We start from the raw sequence: 25,138 nt of genomic DNA on the forward strand, positions 1-25,138 counted from the left end.
GAGACAGCCCCTTCTTCTAATTCTAGACCCCACAAGCAGATCTTGAATATTATCGCAATTGAAAGGAAGTGGTTGTGGGAAAATTAACTTTGCTTTTATGCTTATATTCAATGTTATAGACATATCCAGTGAGGAATAGTTGAAGAATTGGAATGTGTAGTTTGCTCGCTCTGGACCTTGTCACACAGCATTGTGTCTAAAGGAACTGTCTGATCAGGCTTGAGAATCAGTTTAAAAAAAAAAAAAAACCTCCAATGTATTGGACAGACTAGAGACTTGAGTCTTTTTTTTCTCAAGTTCTCAAATTTCAAAAGTGCGATGCAAATAAAATTAGTTGAAGATTAAATAAACTGGAGATCTTTTTTTGTCAGTAAACTGTATTGATACAGATGTACTGTATAGAACTTGTGCTTTTGAAATAGTAGGGCAAGCAATGGCATAAAATGGATAATGGGCAGCTTATTACACAAGACATCCAAATCACACAGTCTGGTTATCTAGCATGGATGTGTATTATCACACTTTGTACCACTCCAAACTACAGCTAAAATGGTACTTCTGGATACAGTGCAAAACTTAACTTAATTAAGACAACTTTTGTTATACATTTAATAATAAAAGCTAGCGATATCATAAACTGACATTTTGATGTCACTGACATCATGAGTAAATAGTGTTTAAGGTGATTAAGAGTCAGTTCAAGTTTTTATAAAGTCCTTTACTTCAAAAAGAGAAAGAGCTAACTGAAGTTATTGAGAGAATTTTACCAAAGTGCATTGTCGAACTTGTTCATCCTAAAGGTTCAAGACTAGCCCATCCTTATGGTCTTCCCAAGGTGCACAAAAAGGAGTTAGCAATATATCCAGTCCTTTCTGCCACTGGTACATATAACTACACTTTGGCCAAAAGGCTGCAGAATAAACTCAAAGTTCTATCTGGAAATGATCACACAATCACAGACATGTTTACTTTCAGTAAAGACCTACACAATATTTGTATCAATGAGAATGACATACTGGTATCCTATGATGTTTGTTCCCTTTTTACAAATGTACCTTTAGAAGAAACCATTAACATCCTTGCTGATAAGGCCTTCTCCAACAGTTGGTTCAATAAGACACACGACTTGAGCATCACAAAGTCTAATCTCATTGAATTATTAAAAATAGCTACTAAAAATCAAATTTTTCAATTCAATGGTGTATTATGCAAGCAAGTAGATGGCGTAGCAATGGGCTCACCTTTGGGTCCACTTCTGGCCAATACATTTTTATGTTGGATAGAAGAGAGATTGGAACAAAATGATAAACTTCCTCTGTTATACAATAGATACATCAATGACACTCTGGCAATACTGGTCAGGAGATAGGGTTATCAGCTGCTGCCAATCAAGCTTCTGATGACATGAAGACCATTAATTTTTCCTTTCCTTTTGAAGACCAGAAATCATCTGACATGGTGAGAAGACAGCTTGGATCTTTGAGTGCAAGACTTAACATAACTTTACTTCCTGTATACATGAGTCATAAAATTCAGAAGGAAGTCAAGTTACACAAAGCCAAACTATCGCTGGTTAGCCAATAGAATGTTGTTTATTTACTTAAGTGTGGTCTGTGTGATGCAGACTATATTGGCTACACCTGTACCAACGAATTGAAGAACATTGCCACTCAACTATTGGTAAGCATCTTAAAGACTGAGCATGGCCTCCTAGACATTCCTGATTTGAGCAATCAATTTATTATTCTACGAAAATGCACTGGGAAGCTGGTCTGTTTGATTTATGAGATGTTGCGCATCCAAACAAAAAAGTCAAATTTAACAATTGTTGCCAGGCAAAACAAACCTCACCTGGCAGCACTTATATGCTCATAATAGTAAACATATGTCTATCGGCAACCGTTTTTGAGTTATAATGGAAAATATGTTATTTTGACTGATGACCTTGACCCCCCCCCTGACCTTTAACCTCCAACTGCTAGAGAGACTGTCCAGACTACCCCATCATGCAGCATATGGTTGAAAGCAGAATTGAAAGATGCACGTTTTGGTGTTGGTTTGAAGTCAAAATGATGAATTTGAAGAAAGTTATTGCAAAAAACTGATTTTGATCTTACTGGTGACCTTGACCCAATCACCCCCAAAATTAATCAGGTAATCTACGGACCATTGGCCACCTACAGTGGTGCTTGAAAGTTTGTGAACACTTTAGAATTTTCTATATTTCTGCATAAATATGACCTAAAACATCATCGGATTTTCACACAAGTCCTAAACGTAGATAAAGAGAACCCAGTTAAACAAATGAGATAAAAATATTATACTTGGTCATTTATTTATTGAGGAAAATAATCCAATATTACATATCTGTGAGTGGCAAAAGTATGTGAACCTTTGCTTTCAGTATCTGGTGTGACCCCCTTGTGCAGCAATAACTGCAACTAAACATTTCCGGTAACTGTTGATCAGTCCTGCACACCGGCTTGGAGGAATTTTAGCCCATTCCTCCGTATAGAACAGCTTCAACTCTGGGATGTTGGTGAGTTTCCTCACATGAACTGCTCGCTTCAGGTCCTTCCACAACATTTCCATTGGATTAAGGTCAGGACTTTGACTTGGCCATTCCAAAACATTAACTTTATTCTTCTTTAACCATTCTTTGGTAGAACGACTTGTGTGCTTAGGGTCATTGTCTTGCTGCATGACCCACCTTCTCTTGAGATTCAGTTCATGGACAGATGTCCTGACATATTTTCCTTTAGAATTCGCTGGTATAATTCAGAATTCATTGTTCCATCAATGATGGCAAGCTGTCCTGGCCCAGATGCAGCAAAACAGGCCCAAACCATGATACTACCACCACCATGTTTCACAGATGGGATAAGGTTCTTATGCTGGAATGCAGTGTTTTCATTTCTCCAAACATAACACTTCTCATTTAAACCAAAAAGTTCTATTTTGGTCTCATCCATCCACAAAACATTTTTCCAATAGCCTTCTGGCTTGTCCATGTGATCTTTAGTAAACTGCAGACGAGCAGCAATGTTCTTTTTGGAGAGCAGTGGCTTTCTCCTTGCAACCCTGCCATGCACACCATTGTTGTTCAGTGTTCCCCTGATGGTGGACTCATGAAAATTAACATTAGCCAATGTGAGAGAGGCCTTCAGTTGCTTAGAAGTTACCCTGGGGTCCTTTGTGACCTCACCAACTATTACACGCCTTGCTCTTGGAGTGATCTTTGTTGGTCGACCACTCCTGGGAAGGGTAACAATGGTCTTGAATTTCCTCCATTTGTACACACTCTGTCTGACTGTGGATTGGTGGAGTCCAAACTCTTTAGAGATGGTTTTGTAACCTTTTCCAGCCTGATGAGCATCAACAACGCTTTTTCTGAGGTCCTCAGAAGTCTCCTTTGTTCATGCCATGATACACTTCCACAAACATGTGTTGTGAAGATCAGACTTTGATAGATCCCTGTTCTTTAAATAAAACAGGGTACCCAATCACACCTGATTATCATCCCATTGATTGAAAACACGTGACTCTAATTTCACCTTCAAATTAACTGCTAATCCTAGAGGTTCACATACTTTTGCCACTCACAGATATGTAATATTGGATCATTTTCCTCAATAAAGAAATGACCAAGTATAATATTTTTTGTCTCGTTTGTTTAACTGGGTTCTCTTTATCTACTTTTAGTATTTGTGTGAAAATCTGATGATGTTTTAGGTCATATTTATGCAGAAATATAGAAAATTCTAAAGGGTTCACAAACTTTCAAGCACCACTGTACTCAGAAAACTTGAAGTCAATCAGTGCAACCGTCTAGACGCTAGATTGTTAACAGACAGACACACAAACAAACAAACCGCACTGATTACAATACCTCGCTCTGCTGACTCTGTCACGGGCAAGGTAAAAACAAACAAACTGCACTGATTACAATACCTCATTCCACTGACTCTGTTGTGGTCGAGGTAAATATCCAATCTGATTCCGTACATGCCAAGGTTTTTACTTGATGCACTCTCTTGGGACTTTATAAAAAGTTGAACTGACTCTTAATCACCTTAAACACTTTATTTACTATGATGATGATGATGTCAGTGACATCGAAATGTCAGTTTATGTTATCGCTACCTCATCTCATCTCATCTCATTATCTCTAGCCGCTTTATCCTGTTCTACAGGGTCGCAGGCGAGCTGGAGTCTATCCCAGCTGACTACAGGCGAAAGGCGGGGTACACCCTGGACAAGTCACCAGGTCATCACAGGGCTGACACATAGACACAGACAACCATTTACACTCACATTCACACCTACGGTCAATTTAGAGTCACCAGTTAACCTAACCTGCATGTCTTTGGACTATGGGGGAAAACGGAGCACCCGGAGGAAACCGACGCGGACTCGGGGAGAACATGCAAACTCTGCACAGAAAGGCCCTCGCCGGCCACGGGGCTCGAACCCAGAACCTTCTTGCTGTGAGGCGACAGTGCTAACCACTACACCACCGTGCCGCCCATTATCGCTACCTTTTAATATTAAAAGTGTAAAACTTATTTGTTAATTTATTTGTTTTGGTCTGGGTGACAAGTGGTAACTAAAGGAAAACTTTCAATGGAAAAAATAAGGCGGCATAGTGGTGTAAGTGGTTAGCACGGTCACCTCACAGCAAGAAGGTTCTGGGTTCGAGCCCAGTGGCTGGTGGGGGCCTTTTTGTGCGGAGTTTGCATGTTCTCCCCGTGTCTGCGTGGGTTTCCTCCGGGTGCTCCGGTTTCCCCCACAGTTCAAAGACATGCAGTTAGGTTAATATGGGACGGCCTTGGGCTGAGGTGTCCTTGAGCGAGGCACCTAACTCCCACCTGCTCCCTGGGTGCAGTGTTCATGGCTGCCCACTGCTCTGGGTATGTGTGTGTGCTCATTGCTCATGTGTGTGCATGTGTGTGTTCACTGCTTCAGATGGATTAAATGCAGAGAGGAATTTCACAAGTGTGTGATGAATAAAGTTGTGCTTTTGTTTAAATGCCCCATCCATATTGAGCAGTGGGAGAGGGTTGGCTGCTGCAGCTTCCTGGGGATCAATATCAGTGAGCATCTGAGCGGGTCACACCACATAGGTGTGGTCATGAAGGCAGTAAAGCAGTGGCTCAGCTTCCTCCTCTGGCAGCTGAGGGGGGTTTGGCATGGACTCCAGGATACTCACCAACTTCTACATGTGTATATTGAGTATCCTGAATGGCAGCATCATGGCCTGGTATAGTAGCTGCACTGCCCTTGACCACAAAGCTCTGCAGAGTGTGGTCAGATCCTCACAAGGCATCCAGGACTGCTACAGCCACTGGTGTAGGAGGAAGGCACAATGGGTCCTCCTGATCCCAGCCATCACAGCCAGTTTTCACACTCCTGCCATCTGGCAGGTGGTAGAGGAGCATTTAGACACAAACCAGCAGTTTCTATCCATAAGACATAAGGCTACTGAACTGCTGACACAAACACTTGCGCACACACACCATACACATGGCATACACTCACCACAGTGAATGGACCCTTACCTCACATAATTGACCACTTTAAGGAAACACACATTTACACCATTACATTGTTTCCCACTAGTCACTTTAACTACACCAGTATTGCACTGCACTGTTGCTTACATTATGTAATTTACTCAAATGCCTTATTTGAACTTATACTACAATCTTACTTATTTTATTTGTTATATTACTGTTATATTACTATATTATATGTTACTATCTTATGTAAGTTGAGTTGACTCTGAGGCTAAGAATTTCATTACTGGTAATGATGTTTGCATTGTTATCAAGCATATGACAAAGTAGAAACTGAAAAATGAATTAGGTTGCCCTTATAAAAGAATGCATTTGATATTGTGTTTTTATATATGTTTTTGATATAGTTTTGGGTTCATGTAAGGCTTATTTGTGGTGAATATTAGCTTTTTACTGTCAGTCATATGATAAGATGTCTGATGAGTAGGAACTGGGAAGCACTAAGGTTTTGCCCCCCACCACGTCTTCTAAGAAGTTGAGGCTATAATCTAAATTATGAAGAACTTCACTATGTGGTATGGTGGCTATTCACAATTTGTAGTATGTACTACATGAGGGCTGCAGCTGCTGGGATACATCCACCACACATTTAAGTTGTGTAATTCTGCTCCAGACAGTGGGTTGAACATGCACATCACTATTTCCAAATGATTGACATTTCCCTCAGAATACAAATGCAGACATTAACAACTGTCAGTGTTCTGTGGCCCAATCAATAACTAATTTTTTTTTGTAAGCGACTCATTTTGCCTGCCTGAAATGTATGATAGACAATGCTTCTCATCAGAGCCTGTCAATAGTCTACCAGTCACAAATGCTTCACTCACCAGGGTGTGTGCACAAATGTCAAACCAGTCTGCTTTCCTGCCTTTAATCAATAGAACTCGAAAATGTGCAGGCAAATGACATGCTGAGATAAAAGGAGACAGATGATGAGCCATCTTCATACTGCACCTATTTTATCAAATCTGCAAGGATTTTGAATTATTAATAGCCAACTAATCAACAACATACAGTTGAATCCAAACCAAACAATTGTTGAGTGGTAGCTTAGCTCTGCTAGTGACTGGAATATTGCAAGTTAAAATCTTAGGACAGCCAGAAAGCCACTAGTGGGCCATTGAGCGAGACTGTTAACATTAGACTGCTCAGGTTCAGTTCTGTCATGCTTTAACATCTCTTTAGATAAAATCTGCACTTATTTTATCAATGTTTATCAGGAATTACACATTAGATAAATTTCTAATGGGTAAATTCCTGGGATAGGCTCCAGATCAACCATGACCATAACCAGGATATGTTTGAAACCTAGATATTTTTATGTGATATAATTTATCATTTACTTTAAATGGAACTGTGCATCTTGAAGTGCTAAGCTCTTTGTCTGGTTAAATCATGGGCACTCAATGACAATCAACAATTAACTAATCCAAAATATGTGTAAACACAGCATTGTCTGTCATAGTCTGATGTTTGTAGCAATATGTCTGCTGGAAAAGTAAATGGCTGGTGCTAATTTTTCAGTAAACCATGGGAAATAGATTAGACACTTCTTTAAATTGATCCTTCAACACCACTAGAAGAATCAAATTAATCCAGAGTAACAGATTAGCAAGGCTCACCAATAATGCTTACTTTGTGTAAAAGTAATACAGTTACATAAACAAACATGTTTAAATTTAAAACAACGTTTTGTAAACATACTTATGCATTTTTTTAATCATTACAGGGTTGCATTTCACTCAAGGGAAGCCAAGTGAATGAGCTTACAGCTAATCCTGAGGAAGCAGGCCGATATCTGTTTGAGATTGTCCCGGGTAAGAAAGAATTTGCCTGTTAAAAAAAAAAAATCAATTGAATTATTATTATTATTATTATTATTATTATTATTATTATTATTATTATTATTATTATACTTTAAAACAACCTTACTGCAGTCCCCACCACCACATTACATTACATCCATTATCTGTAGCCACTTATCCTGCTCTACAGGGTCATAGGCAAGCTGGAGCCTATCCCAGCTGGCTATGGGCGAGAGGCAGGGTACACCCTGGACAAGTCGCCAGGTTATCGCAGGGCTGACACACAGAGACAAACAACCATTCACACTCACATTCACACCTACGGTCAGTTTAGAGCCACCAATTAACCTAACTTGCATGTCTTTTGACTGTGGGGGAAACTGGAGCACCCAGAGGAAACCCACACAGACACGGGGAGAACATGCAAACTCCACACAGAAAGGCCCTCACCGGCCACTGGGCTCAAACCCAGGACCTTCTTGCTGTGAGGCAACAGTGCTAACCACTACACCACCATGCCACCCCATTACATTACATTATATTATATATCACTACCAAAGGGCATGTTGTGGTTAGTGAAGAACTGAGGCAGCGACTCATGGCTAAAGTGGCTAAGATGAAGAGGTACACTGATAGAGTTGAGCAATACAGACAGAACAGATTGTTCAAATACGACCAAAGCAAATTCTATACAGAGCTTGATAGAGAAACAGCAGAGGAACAAGTACTTCCCAACCCCGTGGAGGCCAAATAGTTCTGGAGCAGAATATGGAGTGACACTAGTGAGCAGGGGCGCCGCTAGGGGAGGAAAAGTTAGGACGATTCTAAGGGCCTGGCACTGACAGGGGGGCCTGTGAGGGATATTAATATTATTTTAATAGTATTGCCTTATGTAAGTTTTTGAAATAAAATATTTCATTTCATCTGTTAAAATATGCAAATTATACATGGTTATGATTTGCTATAACATTTTTCTTGAATTATTTATGATATTGTCATTTCACCCCTCCACCCTTTTTATGGTACAGTCTGATTCTGGGAGCGGGACATGTGAAATGTGTAGCTCAGTGTATGCACAGCGCCGCTATTAGCGCAGCTTAGATCAGCTGTCAGTTTTTCTATGTGCGCAACAGAGGTGTACATTCTAGAAGTTGCTAAGCAGGAGCAGGTGTGATGAATTATGAAGTCCGGATATCACACTGTGTGTGAAAAAAAATCACCTTTTTTCATAGGTATCTTTATTGTATAATTAAGTCTAGATGTTTTGCCATTGTTCATGTGTGGATTTGTTGATATTGTTAAGTATTTAACTTTAATATTTTGCACATTAGCTGTGGTCATAGATATCATTGCTATTGTTCATGTGTGGATTTACTGATACTGTTGCTAAGTATTTAACTTGAATATTTGAACATTTGCTGTGTTTTCTAATAAATGTGTGATGCCTAAAAGAAACCAAAAACACTTAGTGGATTTCTTGCAGTGCACTATGTAATTGTATTAAAAAACTAGTGTAGTTATTCATCAAGGCATACATTTGATCACATACAGTAAGTCAATAAATGGAGGAAACAAAGGAATACATTTTGTAATCCTGATTATTGATGATGTTTGCTGGAGGGCTCTGGATTATCCATAATGTGCATACAGAATGTTATAAATCCATACTGATACAGTGATGCATGCAATTTCTCTCAACACAAACATTTAGATTGAATGAACTCCATAGGCTACTGAGTGGCCTAATAATAGTTGCTCATAAAAGAAAAAAATATATCTTCCATATATATCATGGAATTTTCATTTTAAGGCAACAGTCTATTCAGTCTAATTCTGACAGTTCTGCATTTAAAATGTTCATATACCAAATAATTGTGTCACCTAAACTTGCGAGGTAGCTGATCACATGCATAGTAAAGTAGAAGTGCCAGTCAAAAACAGACTTCAAATTCAGTTGCTTGAGCTTGAAAATTTTACCGGGGGGGCCCTAAATTGTAATCTTTCATAGGGCCCAAGATTTCTAGCGGTGCCCCTGCTAGTGAGCATAAGAAAGATACAGAATGGCTGAAGGAATTGAGGGACGAAGTGGATGTGGACTGCCAAAGCGACATGAGGATTGACTTCAAGAAACTGAAAACAGCTTTGAAGAAGATGCCAAACTGGAAAGCCCTTGGACCAGATTTGGTACAGGGATTCTGGTTGAAGAACATGAGCAGTATGCATGCAAGCATTGTAGACCAACTGAATGCTTGCTTGGAGGTGGGGGAGGTATCTAAATGGATGATGAAAGGAAGGACGCTGCTCTTTGTCAAAGATCCCAGTTTAGGAAATGACGCCAGCAATTACAGGCCGATAATGTACCTACTACTATTGTGAAAACTCCTCATCAGGATGATTGTGGAAGATACATACTGCTTTATGGATGACATGAATCTCCTTCCAGAGGAGCAAAAAAGTGCACGATAAAGGTTGAGAGGAACACACGACCTCCTGTTCATTGACAAAATGATGATGAAGAGTGTGAGGGCTGGCAAGAAGAACCTACTCATGGCCTGGATTGACTACTGAAAGGCATATGACATGCTTCCCCACTCCTGGATAAAGGAGTGCTTAGATATGTTTGGGATAGCACTGAACATAAAGAGCCTGCTGTTTAAGAGCATGGAGGATTGGAGAACTGAGCTCCACTCAATGTCCATGCCAATTGGAGAAGTCAAGCTCAACAGAGTCATTTTTCAAGGGGATGCCTTATTGTCTTTGCTGTTTGTGGTCTCACTCATCCCACTAAGCCTACTCCTAAGGAAGACTAGTGATGGATATGACCTCAATGGAGAAAAGGTTAACCATTTATTCTATGCGAAGTCAGAAAAAGGCCTGGAATCTCTTGTGAACACTGTCCGGATATTTAGTGCAGATGCAGGCATGGACTTCGGAGTCATGAAATGCACCAAGCTTGTTATAAAGAGAGGGAAGATATCTGATGCAGAAGGAATCCAGCTCCCAGATGGGAGCGAGATCAAGAACCTGGAAAGGGGAGCAAGCTACAAATACGTCGGCATGCTTAAGGCAGATAAATTCCAACGAGATGAAATGAAGAGGATCCTGACAAAAGAATACCTCAGGAGAGTCCATAAACTGCTATAGTCCAAAATAGACGGGCAAATGTCATCAGTGGTGTCAACACCTGGGCAGTTTCCTTGATGAGATATTCAGCCAACTTTAGCAACTGGACCCAAGAAGAGCTTAGGGTACTAGATCAGAAGACTAGGAAATACCTCATGATGTACAATGCTTTCCATCCGAGGGATAGCATTGCACGGCTCTACCTGCCAAGAAAAAGCAGTGGCAGGGGCCTGATTGCCATTGAGGACTGTGTAGATCAGGCAGAAATTGGATTTACAGTATGACCTACTGTATGTAGTGGAGAGCAGTGAGAGACTGCTGACAGCAGCACGGGAAGGTATGCCTGGCTGTCAAGAGAACTGCAAGGAGTAGGCTATAAGAAGAGAAAGTGCGAGGAACGGCTGAAGGAAGTCCGAGAGAAGCAACTTCATGGCCAGTTTATGAGGGAGATGGATGGGACCATGAGTGAGAAAAGCTGGGTGTGGTTAGAGAAGGGTCATCTGAAAAAACACACTGAAGAACTGATCATGGCCATACAGAGTCAGTCACTCAGGACTAATGTGATTAAGTCCAAAATTGATAAGCCTCAGGAAGAATCCCTATGTAGACTGTGCAGGGGGAAGGATGAAACAGTGAACCACCTTCTAAGTGAATGCCCCAAGCTAGCACAGTCGGAGTACAAACATCGACATGATAACGTAGCCAAGGCCATCCACTGGGATCTGTATAAGCAATATGATATGACATGCGAGGAGAAATGGTACAAATACAATCCCAAGCCAGTTATAGAGAACAGCCATGTGAAGGTATTGTGGGATTTTACAATCCAGATGGATAAGAGGCTCCCACACAACAGACCCAATATTGTGGTGGTAGACAAGGACGAGAAAGTATGTCACATCATTGATGTTGCTTGCCCAGATGATAGTAGGATCGCATTGAAGGAAGATGAGAAGCTCGAGAAGTATTGTGATCTAGCTATAGAGATCAAGACCCTGTGGAAGATGAAGAAAGTTGCTATCAGCCCAATTGTTATAGGAGCGCTGGGTAGCTTCACCAACAGATTAGAAGGATATTTGAGCAACATCCATGTAGGGTTGAAACCCTTTACTATGCAGAAGACTGTTCTGCTTGGATCAGCAAGGATCCTCCATAGGGCCTTGGACTGCTGAGGCTACTCGTTGTGGCCAGCACGGGACTCACCAGTACATACATACTGTGAAGGAAATCATAATAATAATTTAAAACAACCTTACTGCAGTCCCCACCACTACATTACATTGCATTATATTACATTACAGGCATTTGGCAGATGCTCTTATCCAGATTGATGTGCAACAAGTTCAATAATTTTTACCTACTCTGCATATCTTTGAAGTGGGAGGAAACCCATGCAGACATGGGGAGAACATGCAGATTCAACACATAACAACCTTCAGGATGTCCCAAAGCATTGGAACATTGCCAATATGTGAACTCAAGATAAACAACACACATACCAAACATGCTGTCTTATGAAATGTAACATGAGGGTCTGGTTCAATGGGATCTAGTAAACAGAACATGAGGTTTAACCAATTTCACCATTATTGCAAACATGCTAGGCTGTAGAACTATATGCCTTGTATTTTGAATAACCAGTTACATTTACATTTGTGGTATTTGACAGATGCACTTATCCAGTGTGACTTACTGTATAGAAGTGCTTTGATGTCTTGTCTCTATCAAAAACACATCCCTATGCTCGTTCACTAGGTCAGGGACTAAGAGTACTGAGTACCATCAGTCATAAACCCTGTTGGACAAGTTCATACATTATAAAAGGGTACACAAACTTTTCTTAAATAACAAAGTGCTAATTTAAGTATTTGGTGAGAAGGTAGTCTTTAATCTTCACTTGAAGCCTTTGAAGCTAGTGACTCAGCTGTTCAGACAGCCAGGGGAAGTTCGTCCAACCACCTAGGTGTCAGAGAAGAGCCTTGATGCATGTCTTCCTTGTACCCTGAGAGATGGTGGGTCCAACTGAGCAGTGTTAGAGGATCAGCAAGAGCGTAGTGCAGAGTGGGGTGTGATAAGTTCTCCAAAGTGTACACTGGTCCAATTTTGGCTTTGTAGGCAAGCATCAATGTTTTAAATAAGATACAGGCAGGTTTAGAAGGCCAGTGGATGTAACATAGTAATGGGGAAGTGTCTGAGAACTTGGAGAGGTTGAAAACAAGTCTTGCAGCCTTGTTCTGGATTAGTTACAGAAGTTGGATGGCATGCAGAGGCAGACCTGCCAGGAGCAGGGTGCAGTTAAGTCTTGAATGGACAAGGGACAAGCATCTACGTGGCCTCCGTGGAAAAAATGGCTGGGTACTTTTCATGTTGTAAATGAAGAACTGGCATGAGAGAGTCAGTTTGGTTTTCCATGGTTATCCAGAGGTTGTGTGCAGTGACAGATGGTAAGATCTGAGAGTTGTCTGGAGAGATCACAAGATATTGACATCACCAGGGATGTACAGCAGCTTGGTTTTGCTGGGGTTAATTTTCAGCTGATAAGCTGCCATTATGATGTAGAAACATGGGTATCAGAGTAAGGAAAGGAGAGGGTGGGTTGACTGTCATCAGCATAGCAGTGATATGAAAACCCATGTGAGTGTTCACGTGCAACCAGAACAGAACAGGGCCCAGCATGGAGTAGAAAGTATGTGTGGAGCAGAAGTGTGTCCTTCCATGTCAGAAGCAAGCCATTGGCATGTTGTATCATGAATTCCAAGACTCAGCAGGATAGACAGGAGAGTCTTGTGCTGATTCTATACTTATTAAAGGTTCACTCACTCACTTCCCACTTACAGGTGTGGGGTCACTGCCATGTGATACACATGTCATATTAATTGCTGCAACCCTCCCATTTCCAGGCTTGGGAACCTAACTGCATGTCTATGGGCTGTGGAGGAAACCCACACAGAAACATGCAAACTCCACACAGAAAGGCCCCCACTGGCCATAGGGTTTGAACCCAGAACCTTCTTGCTGTGAGGTGACAGTGCTAACCACTGCACCACCATGCCATGCCATGCTTATTAAAGGCTATAAAAGACTAAAACATTTACTTCTCATCCCATTTACTGTAGTAACATGTGTGTTTCATTTAGGATGAGTAAATATGCCACAGCATGACATTCATCCATTCTGAGAGTCTGAGCATTCATTTGAAGACAAATACACACCGTGTAAACAGCTAACCCACTTCAATCTATATAAACCCTCTCAGTGTTTATAGAACATTGAATTTGCCCAAACAACACCTTACACGTTCTCCTTCTTTTCCTTTATGCCAAAGTCTCACATAGCCGGAATCACTTCACAGTAGACACTGGTAGATGATTTTGGGCCTTCTGGGGATCAACTGGCACATGTTCTGGGCTCTTCCATTGGAATACATGAGAGCTGGGGTACTACCTTGACAATTGGGAGGGTGTGGCTTCCATCCCTGGAAAGTTTATTCGCGTTGAAAATTGCCATGGGTCAAGCACCATATGAATTCAGCAGTCACAACTGTGAAAGCATCACTGAGCATCCTTGAGGCATATGTGAGGCTTACGTGGGCTATGGGGGATTGTTGTAGCATTCTGTCACAACCATCAAGCTCAAAATGTTCACAGAACAACATTCTGCAGAAAGTGAAACATTTGCTTATTTTGTCTTGTAGTGGCTATGCTGTACTGCAGCCTACTGCAGGAGGCTACTGCTGCCCAGCCATGGTTACCATCGGCAACCGCAATTACATCCGTCATTGCCGGCGGTGCTTCCAGGGTCTACTGTTGCAGCTGCCCTGGCTTCATTTGCATATCTATTCCACTCACTTTTATGCGATGGATCACCTCCAAAATCTGCCAGAATGGCAACTGTAGCCCCAGCCATGGTTCTCACTGATCAACTGGCTATGTGTGACCTTAGCATTAGCAAACTACTTAAAACTGAAATACGGTATATTATTTCACAGTTTTGAAAAAAGCAGTGCAGACTGCTGAGAGTCAGCAACCAAAGCCAAGCACAGGGCATCCATCCAAATAGAAAGAGACTAGGATTATATTTTGAGATGAAAGTGTGTGAACACTTGCAATAGTGGCAAATTAGGTCAATATAACACATTTATTACTTTTATTAATAGTAAACTTAGGATGCTATAAAAAATAAAATAAAAACAACTGAGATGCATGAAATTATTATACCAAATTGATGTACCTTATACCACAGCACTGGTAGATTCTCCAGTCTGTTTTGTCAAAGAGTGTTGATTAATTGTCCATAACAGCTGCTCTGGTAGTATTTCCAGCTGCAAGTAACAGGTTATATTAATGCACTCGACAAATATTTTAGCATTTCTATAAGAATAACTTAGACAGAGTTTTATGAAAGATGCTCCACATAAACAGAGCTAAGAATGTATATAATTGTTCATATGGTGAAGTTTTCTGTAAGGAGAAATTTATTTGTTTATTTGTTTGTTTGTAATTTTTGGAAGGAGTCTCCAGTGTCAAGACTTTGTAACAGTCACTATGTTTACACAACAATGCACAAAATATTGTAGCTCTAAAAAAAGACATTATTCCTACTAAGTTGTTTACATGCCTAATATTCCTGTTTACATGCAGCCATGCACATTCCAATTGTCTCATTGATTTGTGTACAGAGGCCATGTATCAAAAACTGCCATTAAAAACTCCAGTTGAGATGCATATTCCAAACATGCTGTATACATGTCCAACAAATACTCCTAAAACTTGAATAATATCAGCATATCCCACATGTATGAACTGGAAAATGCTAAATTCAGAATAAGGCCAACTTCCAAATGGAATATGTTGTTTACATGACCCATATCAAATTCTAAATATTGTCATATTTGGAATAATAATGGAATATTATTATTCCATCCATAACAGCTTATCCTAGACAGGGTTGCAGGCAAGCTGGAGTCTATCCCAGCTGACTAAGGGTGAGAGGTGGGGTACACCCTGGACAAGTCGCCAAATCATCGCAGGGCTGACAGATAGAGGCAAACAACCATTCACACTCATGGTCAATTTGGAGACACCAATTAGCCTAACCTGAATGTCTTTGGACTGTGGGGGAAACTGGAGTACCCAGAGGAAACCCACAGAGACACGGGGAGGACATGCAAACTCCACACCGAAAGGCCCCTGTCGACCACTGGGTTCGAACCCATCACCTTCTTGCTGTGAGGCAATAGTGCTAACCACTACACCACCATGCTGCCCAGTAGAATATTAGTGTGCATGTAAACGTGCTGAGTCAGAGGCAAAGCTTTAAGTTTTCCAACATGGGAGACCATTTCCATGTTCAGGAATATGTTTTGAATTTTCTTTGCATTTTTTTGTTGTTTTAATTGTTGTTATTGGAAATTAATCAATTTGAGGGGTGGTAACATCTGGTTACCACCAAGGGGTGGTAAAGTCTGCTTTATGATGGACTGTATCACCTCCCCATACTTGATTCATTTCCTATAACAGCAGGCCCTGTCACAGGCTGAGCCGTGACGCTGACGTAGCACGCAGCGCGCAGGCAGCCATTTGCCGGCATTTTTAAATCACTGCTGTCCTGTCCTGTTGCTATTCTTATTGCCACCACCATATGTACTGTTTAAGATCTCTTTCATATTGTCATTAATTACCATTTGCCATAGATTAATTATGCATGGCCAAACTTAGTTTTTAGAGTGCAGGGAAAGGCCTACCGGCACTTCTGGCTGGCTATTGTTTGTGCATCTGACTCGTTCAAAATATTCGCTTAAAACATATTGTCATTTTCATTCTTCATCTGTATAATCTTTGTCTAGTATCAAAAAGTAAAATCATTCACACTGGCTGTTAAAATTTCATTTATTGGTTCAAACTTTTTCAATTACAATTCCGTAAGCAATTCACTCACCGGCATTCAAAACATACTTCCGTGTCTCGTTTGGGGAAACAGATGGACTGTTCCACTGGGGGGAGGGGGGGAATAGAGGGGTTTCCTGGGTTCTTTGTGGGGCAGCCCGTTGTGATGGGGGGTGTTTTGGGGTAATGACTTAAAAGCCATTTTAGGGGTCCAATAAGGTATTTTTGTGCATGTCAGTTATTGTATGTATTTGTGTGTTATGTGTTCTCTTATTTGATTTATTATTTGGTAATAATTATGTTGTTATTTAGTTAATTGATTATTTTTGACAGTGGGGTTATCCAGTGGGTGGGGCTACAGTTAGCAATGCTCTATATTAGGCCCAAGAGCCTCAATAGGTGAGTGTTGGTGGTGAAGTGAACATGTCTTGTTAATTGAAGTTGCTCTTGATAGTGGTTCAGGGTCTGAGGACTTAGCCTGGCTATTTATGCTTGTTTATTTTCGTTTTGTACAGTTTTTGTTTTTGGATATTTTTTCTTGCACGTTTGTCATTGTAAATATTTGCACATTTTTAAGAAAAGAGAAAAAGAAAGAAAAAATAAACTAAGCCTTTTGGTTGAAAACTGTTTGGTCTCCTCCATCTTCTCCGCTCTTGTGGCTATCCTGCCACAGGCCCCATTGTGTTTATTCCTACTAATAGACTAATGAATGTTATTTTTTTTCCATGTGTTTGTGAAGGGACTGGGATCAGAGATGGTCAGTAGATTATACTGAATATGCCAGTCTAGTTAAACAGTGGATGCTGTGTAGTGGGTACCACAATGAGCATTACAAAAATATGTCAACCTAAGACAATGGTTATATTATACAGTCTCTTGCAAAAGTATTCATCCCCCTTGGTGTTTGTCCTGTTTTGTCATGTTACAATCTGGAATTAAAATGGATTTTTTTTTTTTTTTTTTGGGGGGGGGGGGGGGGGGTCGCACCATTTGATTTACCCAACATGCCCACCACTTTAAAGCTGCAAATTGTTTTTTATAATGACACTAGCCATAATTAAGATAAAAAAAAACAGAAATCTGGAGTGTGCATAGGTATTCACCTCCCAAAGCCAATACTTTGTAGAGCCACCTTTTGCTACAATTATAGCTGCAAGTCTCTTGGGGTATGTTTCTATTAGCTTAGCATATCTAGCCAATGGGATTTTTGCCCATTCCTCAAGGCAAAACTGTTCCAGCTCCTTCAAGTTAGATGGGTTGTGTTGGTGTACAGCAATCTTCAAGTTATGCCACAGATTCTCAATTGGATTGAGGTCTGGGCTTTGACTAGGCCATTCCAAGACATTTAAATGTTTCCCTTTAAACCACTCCAGTATACCTTTAGCAGTATGTTTAGGGTCATTGTCCTGCTGGAATGTGAACCTTCATCCCAGTCTCAAACTTCTGGCCGACTCAAACCATGAACCAGAAAAATAGCTAGAGCAAAACACCATGAGATGCAATAGAGGCACAGAAATGGCTAGAGTAGCAAACGAGGCATTCTGGCAAAGTCAGAGTCTGAGAACGACCTTTAAATATGCAGCGGTGAAAACCAGGAAGTGAGTTCAGGTGAGCGCTTGCTGAACGGGGAAGCAGGCAGGATGGAATTCCTGTCCTGGAACCGGATCGGCACTGACGTGGGAGAACCATAATCTCCAGAGTGGCTGTCTGGGGCAGAGCATAACAGTACCCCCCCCCCAACGAGCGCCTCCAGGCGCATTAGGAAGAGCATCAGAATTAAAAATTAGAGACCAGAGGTTTAAGCTGGGGCGGCATGGTGGTGTAGTGGTTAGTGCTGTTGCCTCACAGCAAGAAGGTCCGGGTTCGAACCCCGTGGCCGGCGAGGGCCTTTCTTTGCGGAGTTTGCATGTTCTCCCCATGTCCGTGTGGGTTTCCTCCGGGTGCTCCGGTTTCCCCCACAGTCCAAAGACATGCAGGTTAGGTTAACTGGTGACTCTAAATTGACCGTAGGTGTGAATGTGAGTGTGAATGGTTGTCTGTGTCTATGTGTCAGCCCTGTGATGACCTGGCGACTTGTCCAGGGTGTACCCCGCCTTTCACCCTTAGTCAGCTGGGATAGACTCCAGCTTGCCTGCGACCCTGTAGAACAGGATAAAGCGGCTAGAGATAATGAGATGAGATGAGATGAGATGAGATGAGGTTTAAGCTGTGACACATGGAAAGTGGGGTGAATACGTCACATGGTGAGTGGTAATGCCAGTCTGAGAGAACATGAATTGATTACCTTGCTGATGAGGAAGGGTCCTAGATATCTGGGGGCCAGCTTACGGGAGACGGCTCTGAGTGGCAAATGGCGCGTGGAGAGCATGACTCGCTGCCCCACCTGGTAGGTGGGTGCCTTACAGCGGCGTTTGTCGGCCTGCTTCTTGGATGCTAGGGTGGAGCGAATGAGTCTTCTCCGGGCCAATGCCCACATGTATGAAGGTTTGGGCTGAGAGTATGGTGACCTCCTCCTCTTGGTTGGGGAAGAGTGGTGGTTGGTAACCTAGGGAACACTGGAAGGGTGAGAGAACTGTGGCAGATGAAGGGAGAGTGTTGTGAGCATACTCAACCCAAGGTAAATACTTACTCCAAGAACCGGCATCCCTGGATGCCATGCACCTGAGTGTCACCTCCAAATCCTGATTGGTCTGTTCTGTCTGTCTGTTGGTTTGAGGATGAAAACCTGAGAAGAGACTACAGGTGGCCCCAATGAGTTTGCAGAAGGCCCTCCAGAACTGCGCAGTGAACTGAGGACCCTGATCAGAGACAATGTCAGTGGGGAGTCCGTGTAGGTGGAAAATGTGAATTCGAGTAAGTATTTACCTTGGGTTGAGTAATTTGTCGGTTTCTTTAGCTGTGGGAAGCTTGGGCAGAGGGATGAAATGGACTGTCTTGGAGAAACGGTCAATAACTGTGAGGATGCATATGTTGCCACCTGAGTTGGGGAGTCCTGTGACAAAGTCCAGGGCGATGTGAGACCAGGGTCGGTGAGGAATCGGGAGCAGTCTTAGCAAGCCGGCAGGGGGTTGATTGGCTGTCTTGTTCCAGACACATGTGTCGCAGGCTGCCACGAACTCCTGGATGTCCTTCTTGATGGAGGGCCACCAGAAGTGCTGTTGGATGAGCGTCAGGGTTCGAGCAGCTCCAGGGTGACAAGCCAACTTGGAGCCATGACCCCACTGCAGCACCTGGGTTCACACAGAACAGGGAACAAACAGATGGTTAGGTGGTATGTTGTTTGAGTTACTTTCTCCGGGGTCCTACTCCAGGGCCTTCTGCACTAATGTCTCTACCTCAAGTAGGGCAGCCCCCACCAGACAGCGTGGAGGGAGGATAGTTTTGGGCATGCTAGACTCCTCCTGGCAGGCACAGAATATCCTGGACAGGGCATCAAGTTTACCGTTCTTGGAGCCTGGGTGGTAGGAGAGCGTGAATCGGAACTGGAAGAAGAAAAGAGACCATTGGGCTTGCCATGAATTAAGGCATTTGGTGGACTTGAGGTATTCTTGGTTTTTGTGGTCAGTCCAGACAAGGAAGGGGAGATCCAACCCCTCGAGCCAGTGTCTCCACTCCTCCAAGGCTAGCTTGATGACCAACAGCTCTCTGTTGCCAATGTCATAATTTTGTTCAGCAGGGAACAGCTGGCAAGAGAAGAAGGAGCAGGGGTGGACCCTGTTATCGTTGGCCCTCTGGGAGAGAATGGCTCCAATCCTGGACTCGGAAGCGTCGACCTCCACGATAAACTGTTTGGTCAGATCAGGTATGGTGAGAATGGGTGCTGTGGTGAACTTGTGCTTGAACATAGAGAAGGCTTTCTCTGTTTCTTCCCCCCACTTGAAAGGGGTCTTAATCAAGGTCAACGCCATGAGAGGTCCAGCCACCATGCTGAAGTCGTGGATGAAGCGCCTGTAGAAATTGGCGAACCCCAGGAAATGCTGGAGCTCTCATTGCGAGGATGGGGTAGGCCAGTCAGTGACTGCCTCAAGCTTGAGGGGGTCCATCTGGATCCTAGGCAGGGAGAAGATGAACCCCAGAAATGAGACAGAGCTCTGGTGGAATTCGCTCTTCTCCACCTTGAAAAACAATTTATTCTCTAGCAGGTACTGGAGGACCTGCCGGATGTGGCCCCAATGTTCCTCCAGGGAGCAAGAGAAGATCAGGATATCATCCAGGTACACGAAGACGAAGATGTTAAGAAAGTCCCTTAAGACATTGTTGATGAGTGCCTGGAAGACTGCGGGCACATTGATCAGGCCGAAAGGGACCATGAGGTACTCGTAGTGACCCGTGGTGGTGTTAAAGGCCGTCTTCCACTCTTCCCCCTCCCTGATCCTCACGAGATGGTAGGCATTGCGTAAATCCAAATTAGTAAATATCTTGGCTCCCTGGAGCAGTTCAAAGGCCGTGGTCATGAGCAGTAGTGGGTAGTGGTTCTTGACCGTGATGGCATTGAGACCTTGATAGTCAATGCAGGGGCGGAGCAACTTGTCCTTCTTTTCCATGAAGAAGAATCCTGCCCCTGCTGGGGAGGAGGAAGAGAGGATGAGCCCAGCTGCCAGAGACTCAGAGATGTACTTCTCCATGGCTTGCCTTTCGACGGGTGAGAGAGAGTAGAGTCGCCCTTTGGGTGGCGCCATCCTGGGCAGGAGGTCAATTCCACAGTCATAGGGTCTGTGAGGAGTGAGGGACACTGCTTGGGTCTTACTGAACATGAGTCTTAAGTCCAGTTATTCCAGAGGCACATGAGAGAGGTTGGGAAACTCGCTGGCTGAAGGCTGCAGTGGTTTGGTGGGAGGCAGAGCGGAGTTCAGGCAGGAAGCTAGGCAGAAATGGCTCCAGCCTAGGATGGTGTTGTTGGCCCAGTTAAGGTGGGGGTTGTGCTGTGTTAACCAGGGTAATCCTAGGATGATGTGTAAGTGGGGGTCATTCACGACGTGGAGTTGGATGGTCTCTGAGTGGTTATTGGAAATCCTCAGTGTGAGCGGGGCGGTAAGGTGGGTGATGGTGGTCAAGCCAGTGCCACTGAGTGTCAGGACAGTGAGAGGGACATCGAGGGCGAGTAGTAGGATTCTCAGACGGTTGGCAGTGGCAGAGCAGATCAGGTTCCTGTCTGCCCCTGAGTCGACGAGGGCCTGGAGATGGTGATGCTGGTTGTCATGGATGATGATGACAGGGAGTAACAGATGATCAGTGGGGGGCTGGTTCCAAGCATTGCCCACCAGGGCCCCTCGATTCACTGGTGGGCTCATCCTTTTAGCAGGCAGACTCAGCAGATGTGTCCTCGCCAGGGCTTTGAACCAGAATTTTTTTCCTATTGGTTCGTTCCGAACAGAAACGGAATTTTAACATTTCCGGTTTTGGGTTCCACCATTAAATAGACGTTCCCGAACTGATTAGAACAAAAAAAATCCTTCCCGGAACGGTTAATTACGTTCCCTGTCAGCTGTTTAACAAATGGCTATAAAATTATGTCTCTGTCTCATCCAGCTTAAGCCAAATGTAGGCTAATTCTATTACAACCTTCATTAAATAAGACAAGAAATTATTCAAAACAATTATTATTTCAAATGTTGGCGATTTGGATTCTCAGTATGTCTTCCCATCTACACAAACAGAAAAAGTGCCAAAAATGAAAGATAATTCGTTTAGTGTGTTACCAAAGGCTAGTCAGGCCCTATGCATTGATAGGCTAACAGAGGTTAACGTCATTTAATGTTCGCGAGCCTCTCATTAACGTGGACAAATATATTGATATCGTGTTTGAAATTGATGTTTTTGAATAACGATAGATGTGGAGACTTGATAGTAGTCCACCCTCCCGCTCTCTCCATTCAGTCAGCGAACGTCACACAGGAAGTGAACCCCAGCGGGTCATAGAAACTTGCGCAGGAGAAGAATGACTTTTTTATTTGCAGGCTACGGAAACTTTGAGGAACGAAATAAAAACCGGTATTAACCGGTTACCATTATTTTTAATAAGCGTTTCTGTTCCGGAACATAAAAAATAATAAAGTTTCTGGTTTCGTTTCTGTCCCATGTGAAATAGAAAAAGTTCCCGGTTTTCGTTTTCGTTCCTTGAACCGGTTCAAAGCCCTGGTCCTCGCTGACCGCAGTAGAAGCAGGCCCCTGTGCTCTGCCGGCATTGTTGTTCCTCCACTGACACCCATACCCAGTCTACCTGCATGGGTTTGACGGATGAGGCGGGAGGTGGAGAGGAGGTGAAGCTGGGGCAGGTCTTCTCTCTCCTCTGTTGCTGGATCCGGATGTCAATGCGGTTGGTGAGGTCCATGAGACTGGAGAGGTCCGACGGCAGTTCCCGCAATACCAGCTCATCCTTAATGGCATCAGACAAGCCATGCAGGAACGTGTCGACCAGGGCGCTCTCGTTCCAACTGCATGATGCCACCAATGTCCGGAACTCGATGTCGTAGTCCGAGGTAGACCGGGACCCCTGCCACAGCTCCATGAGTTCCCTAACCACCTCCCAGCTGGACAGAGAATGGCTGAATGTTCGCCTCATCTCTTCAGAGAAATCTTTGAAACAGGAGCAAAAGGGAGCATCGGCGTCCCAGACTGCTGTCCCCCACTCCCTGGCCTTGCCCGTGAGGAGCATGATGATATATGCCACCCAGGAGCATTCTGTGGGGAAGGTTAGAGGTTGCAGCTCCATGATCAATGAGCACTGAGATAAGAATGATCTGCAAGTACCTGGCTCTCCACCGTAGGACTGAGGCGCTGGGAGTCTTGGCTCACGGAGAAAAGCAGTGGCAGGAGCTGAAGTTGGAGACGGCTGGGCAGGGGTAGGCACGGTGTTAGGGTTTTGCTGGGATTCGAACCTGGTTCGTTGGTGTGATGATCCAGCAAACCCCCACTAGGCCACCAGGGGGATGACTCAAATGCAGAGGCGTGAGGCGGAAGTAGAAAAAGAATCAAAAAGGTTTATTTAAACTATATACACTATATACAGGGCAAAACAAAAGACAAAAAAAACCAAAGAGTGTAATCCAAAAGAAAAGCAAAGTGCAAAAATACAAAAGCTAAGAAGATCAAAAAAACACAGTACAAAGGAAACTGGAGATAAACATAACAGCACAAAGACTCCGTGACAAGAGGACTGAACTCAGGGGTATAAATAGACAAACTAATTAAGGACACAGGTGAAGATAATTAGGCAATTAACACAAACACAAGACACAGGAACAGTGGCGGCCTCTAGAGGCCAAAATAAACACGACATGAAAAGGAAATAACAGCGGCCTCTAGAGGCCAAAACAGTCCTAGTCCTAACAGGACCCCCCCCTCTAGGAGCGTCTCCTGACGTTCCCAGGGCGATCCGGATGGGCCGAATGGAAGTCCCGACATAGTTCTTTATCAAGGACATCCCGAGCAGGAACCCAGCAGCGCTCCTCAGGACCATAGCCCTCCCAGTCCACCAGATATTGCAACCCGCCGCGGACCCGGCGGGAGTCAAGCAGGCGATTCACAGTGAACACAGTCTGCCCCTGGAAGATGCGGGGGGGTGGGGGGTTCCTAGGGGCAGGGGCATACGTAGACGTCAGTACGGGCCGTAACAGGGAAACATGGAAAGTGGGGTTGATCCTCAGAGTCCGGGGCAACTGGAGCCGGTAGGAGACAGGGTTCACCCTGCGCACCACCTTGAAGGGGCCAATGTAGCGAGGAGCAAGCTTGCGGTTCTCCACCCGCAGTGGAAGGTCCTTAGTGGACAGCCAAACACGCTGCCCAGGGCGGAAAGCGTGTGCAGGTCTTCTATGGCGGTTGGCCTGAGTCTGGTTGGTTCTGGAGGTCTGTATGAGGGTCTTCCTGACCTTGCTCCAGGTCTTGCGACACCGTCTCACATATTGGTTGACCGAGGGCACCCCCGCGTCCTCCTCCTGGTCCGGGAACAGAGGTGGCTGGAACCCGAATTGGCACTGGAATGGCGACAGCTTGGTGGCCGATGACTGCAGGGTGTTGTGGGCGTACTCCGCCCATGGCAGCCAGGTGCTCCACGATGTCGGGTTATCCATAGCCAGGCCTCGCAGGGTGGTTTCCAGGTCCTGGTTGAGCCTCTCCGTCTGACCATTGGACTGTGGGTGAAACCCAGAGGAGAGGCTGGCAGTGGCTCCGATGACCTTGCAGAACCCGTGCCACACTCGGGAGGAGAACTGGGGCCCTCGGTCTGAGACGATGTCCTGTGGAAGACCAAAGACTCGGAAGACATGATTAAACAAAAGTTTCGCAGTTTCAAGAGCAGAGGGGAGTTTGCACAGTGGTATGAAGCGGCAGGCCTTGGAGAATCTGTCAACTAAGACCAAAATGACCGTGTTACCTTGTGACTCAGGGAGACCCGTGATAAAGTCGACTGCCACGTGGGACCAGGGACGCCGGGGAATGGTCAGAGGATGCAGGAGACCCTGGGGACGCTGTCGTGGGTTCTTGGTTCTGGTGCAAACCTCACAGGACAGGACAAATGACCTTACTTCCTGCTCCATGTTAGGCCACCAGAAGCGTCTTTTCAGGAAGTCCAGGGTCCTCCGAGCTCCCGGGTGGGCGGTGAGAGGGGAAGAGTGACCCCACTGGAGAACCTTGGCCCGGGCTTGATGTGGGACGTACAAGAGGCCTGGTGGCCCCGTCCCAGGACCGGGGTCCTGGCGTTGGGCTCGTCGGACAGCCTCCTCAATACCCCAGCGGACAGGGGCCACAATCC

General features: G+C 44.0%; 1 protein-coding gene across 1 annotated transcript in view; it reads left to right on the forward strand.

Annotated features, from left to right (window-relative positions):
- Positions 1 to 25,138, forward strand: part of si:dkey-191m6.4 (rho GTPase-activating protein 22) — an 80,507-nt gene that overhangs the window by 16,973 nt on the left and 38,396 nt on the right. The window contains exon 3 of the mRNA XM_060939498.1: positions 7,306 to 7,393. Within this exon, the coding sequence (XP_060795481.1) occupies positions 7,306 to 7,393 (88 nt within the window). The remainder of the gene's footprint in view (positions 1 to 7,305; positions 7,394 to 25,138) is intronic.

This window comes from Neoarius graeffei, chromosome 14, assembly GCF_027579695.1.
Source record: "Neoarius graeffei isolate fNeoGra1 chromosome 14, fNeoGra1.pri, whole genome shotgun sequence".
Taxonomy (NCBI): domain Eukaryota; kingdom Metazoa; phylum Chordata; class Actinopteri; order Siluriformes; family Ariidae; genus Neoarius; species Neoarius graeffei.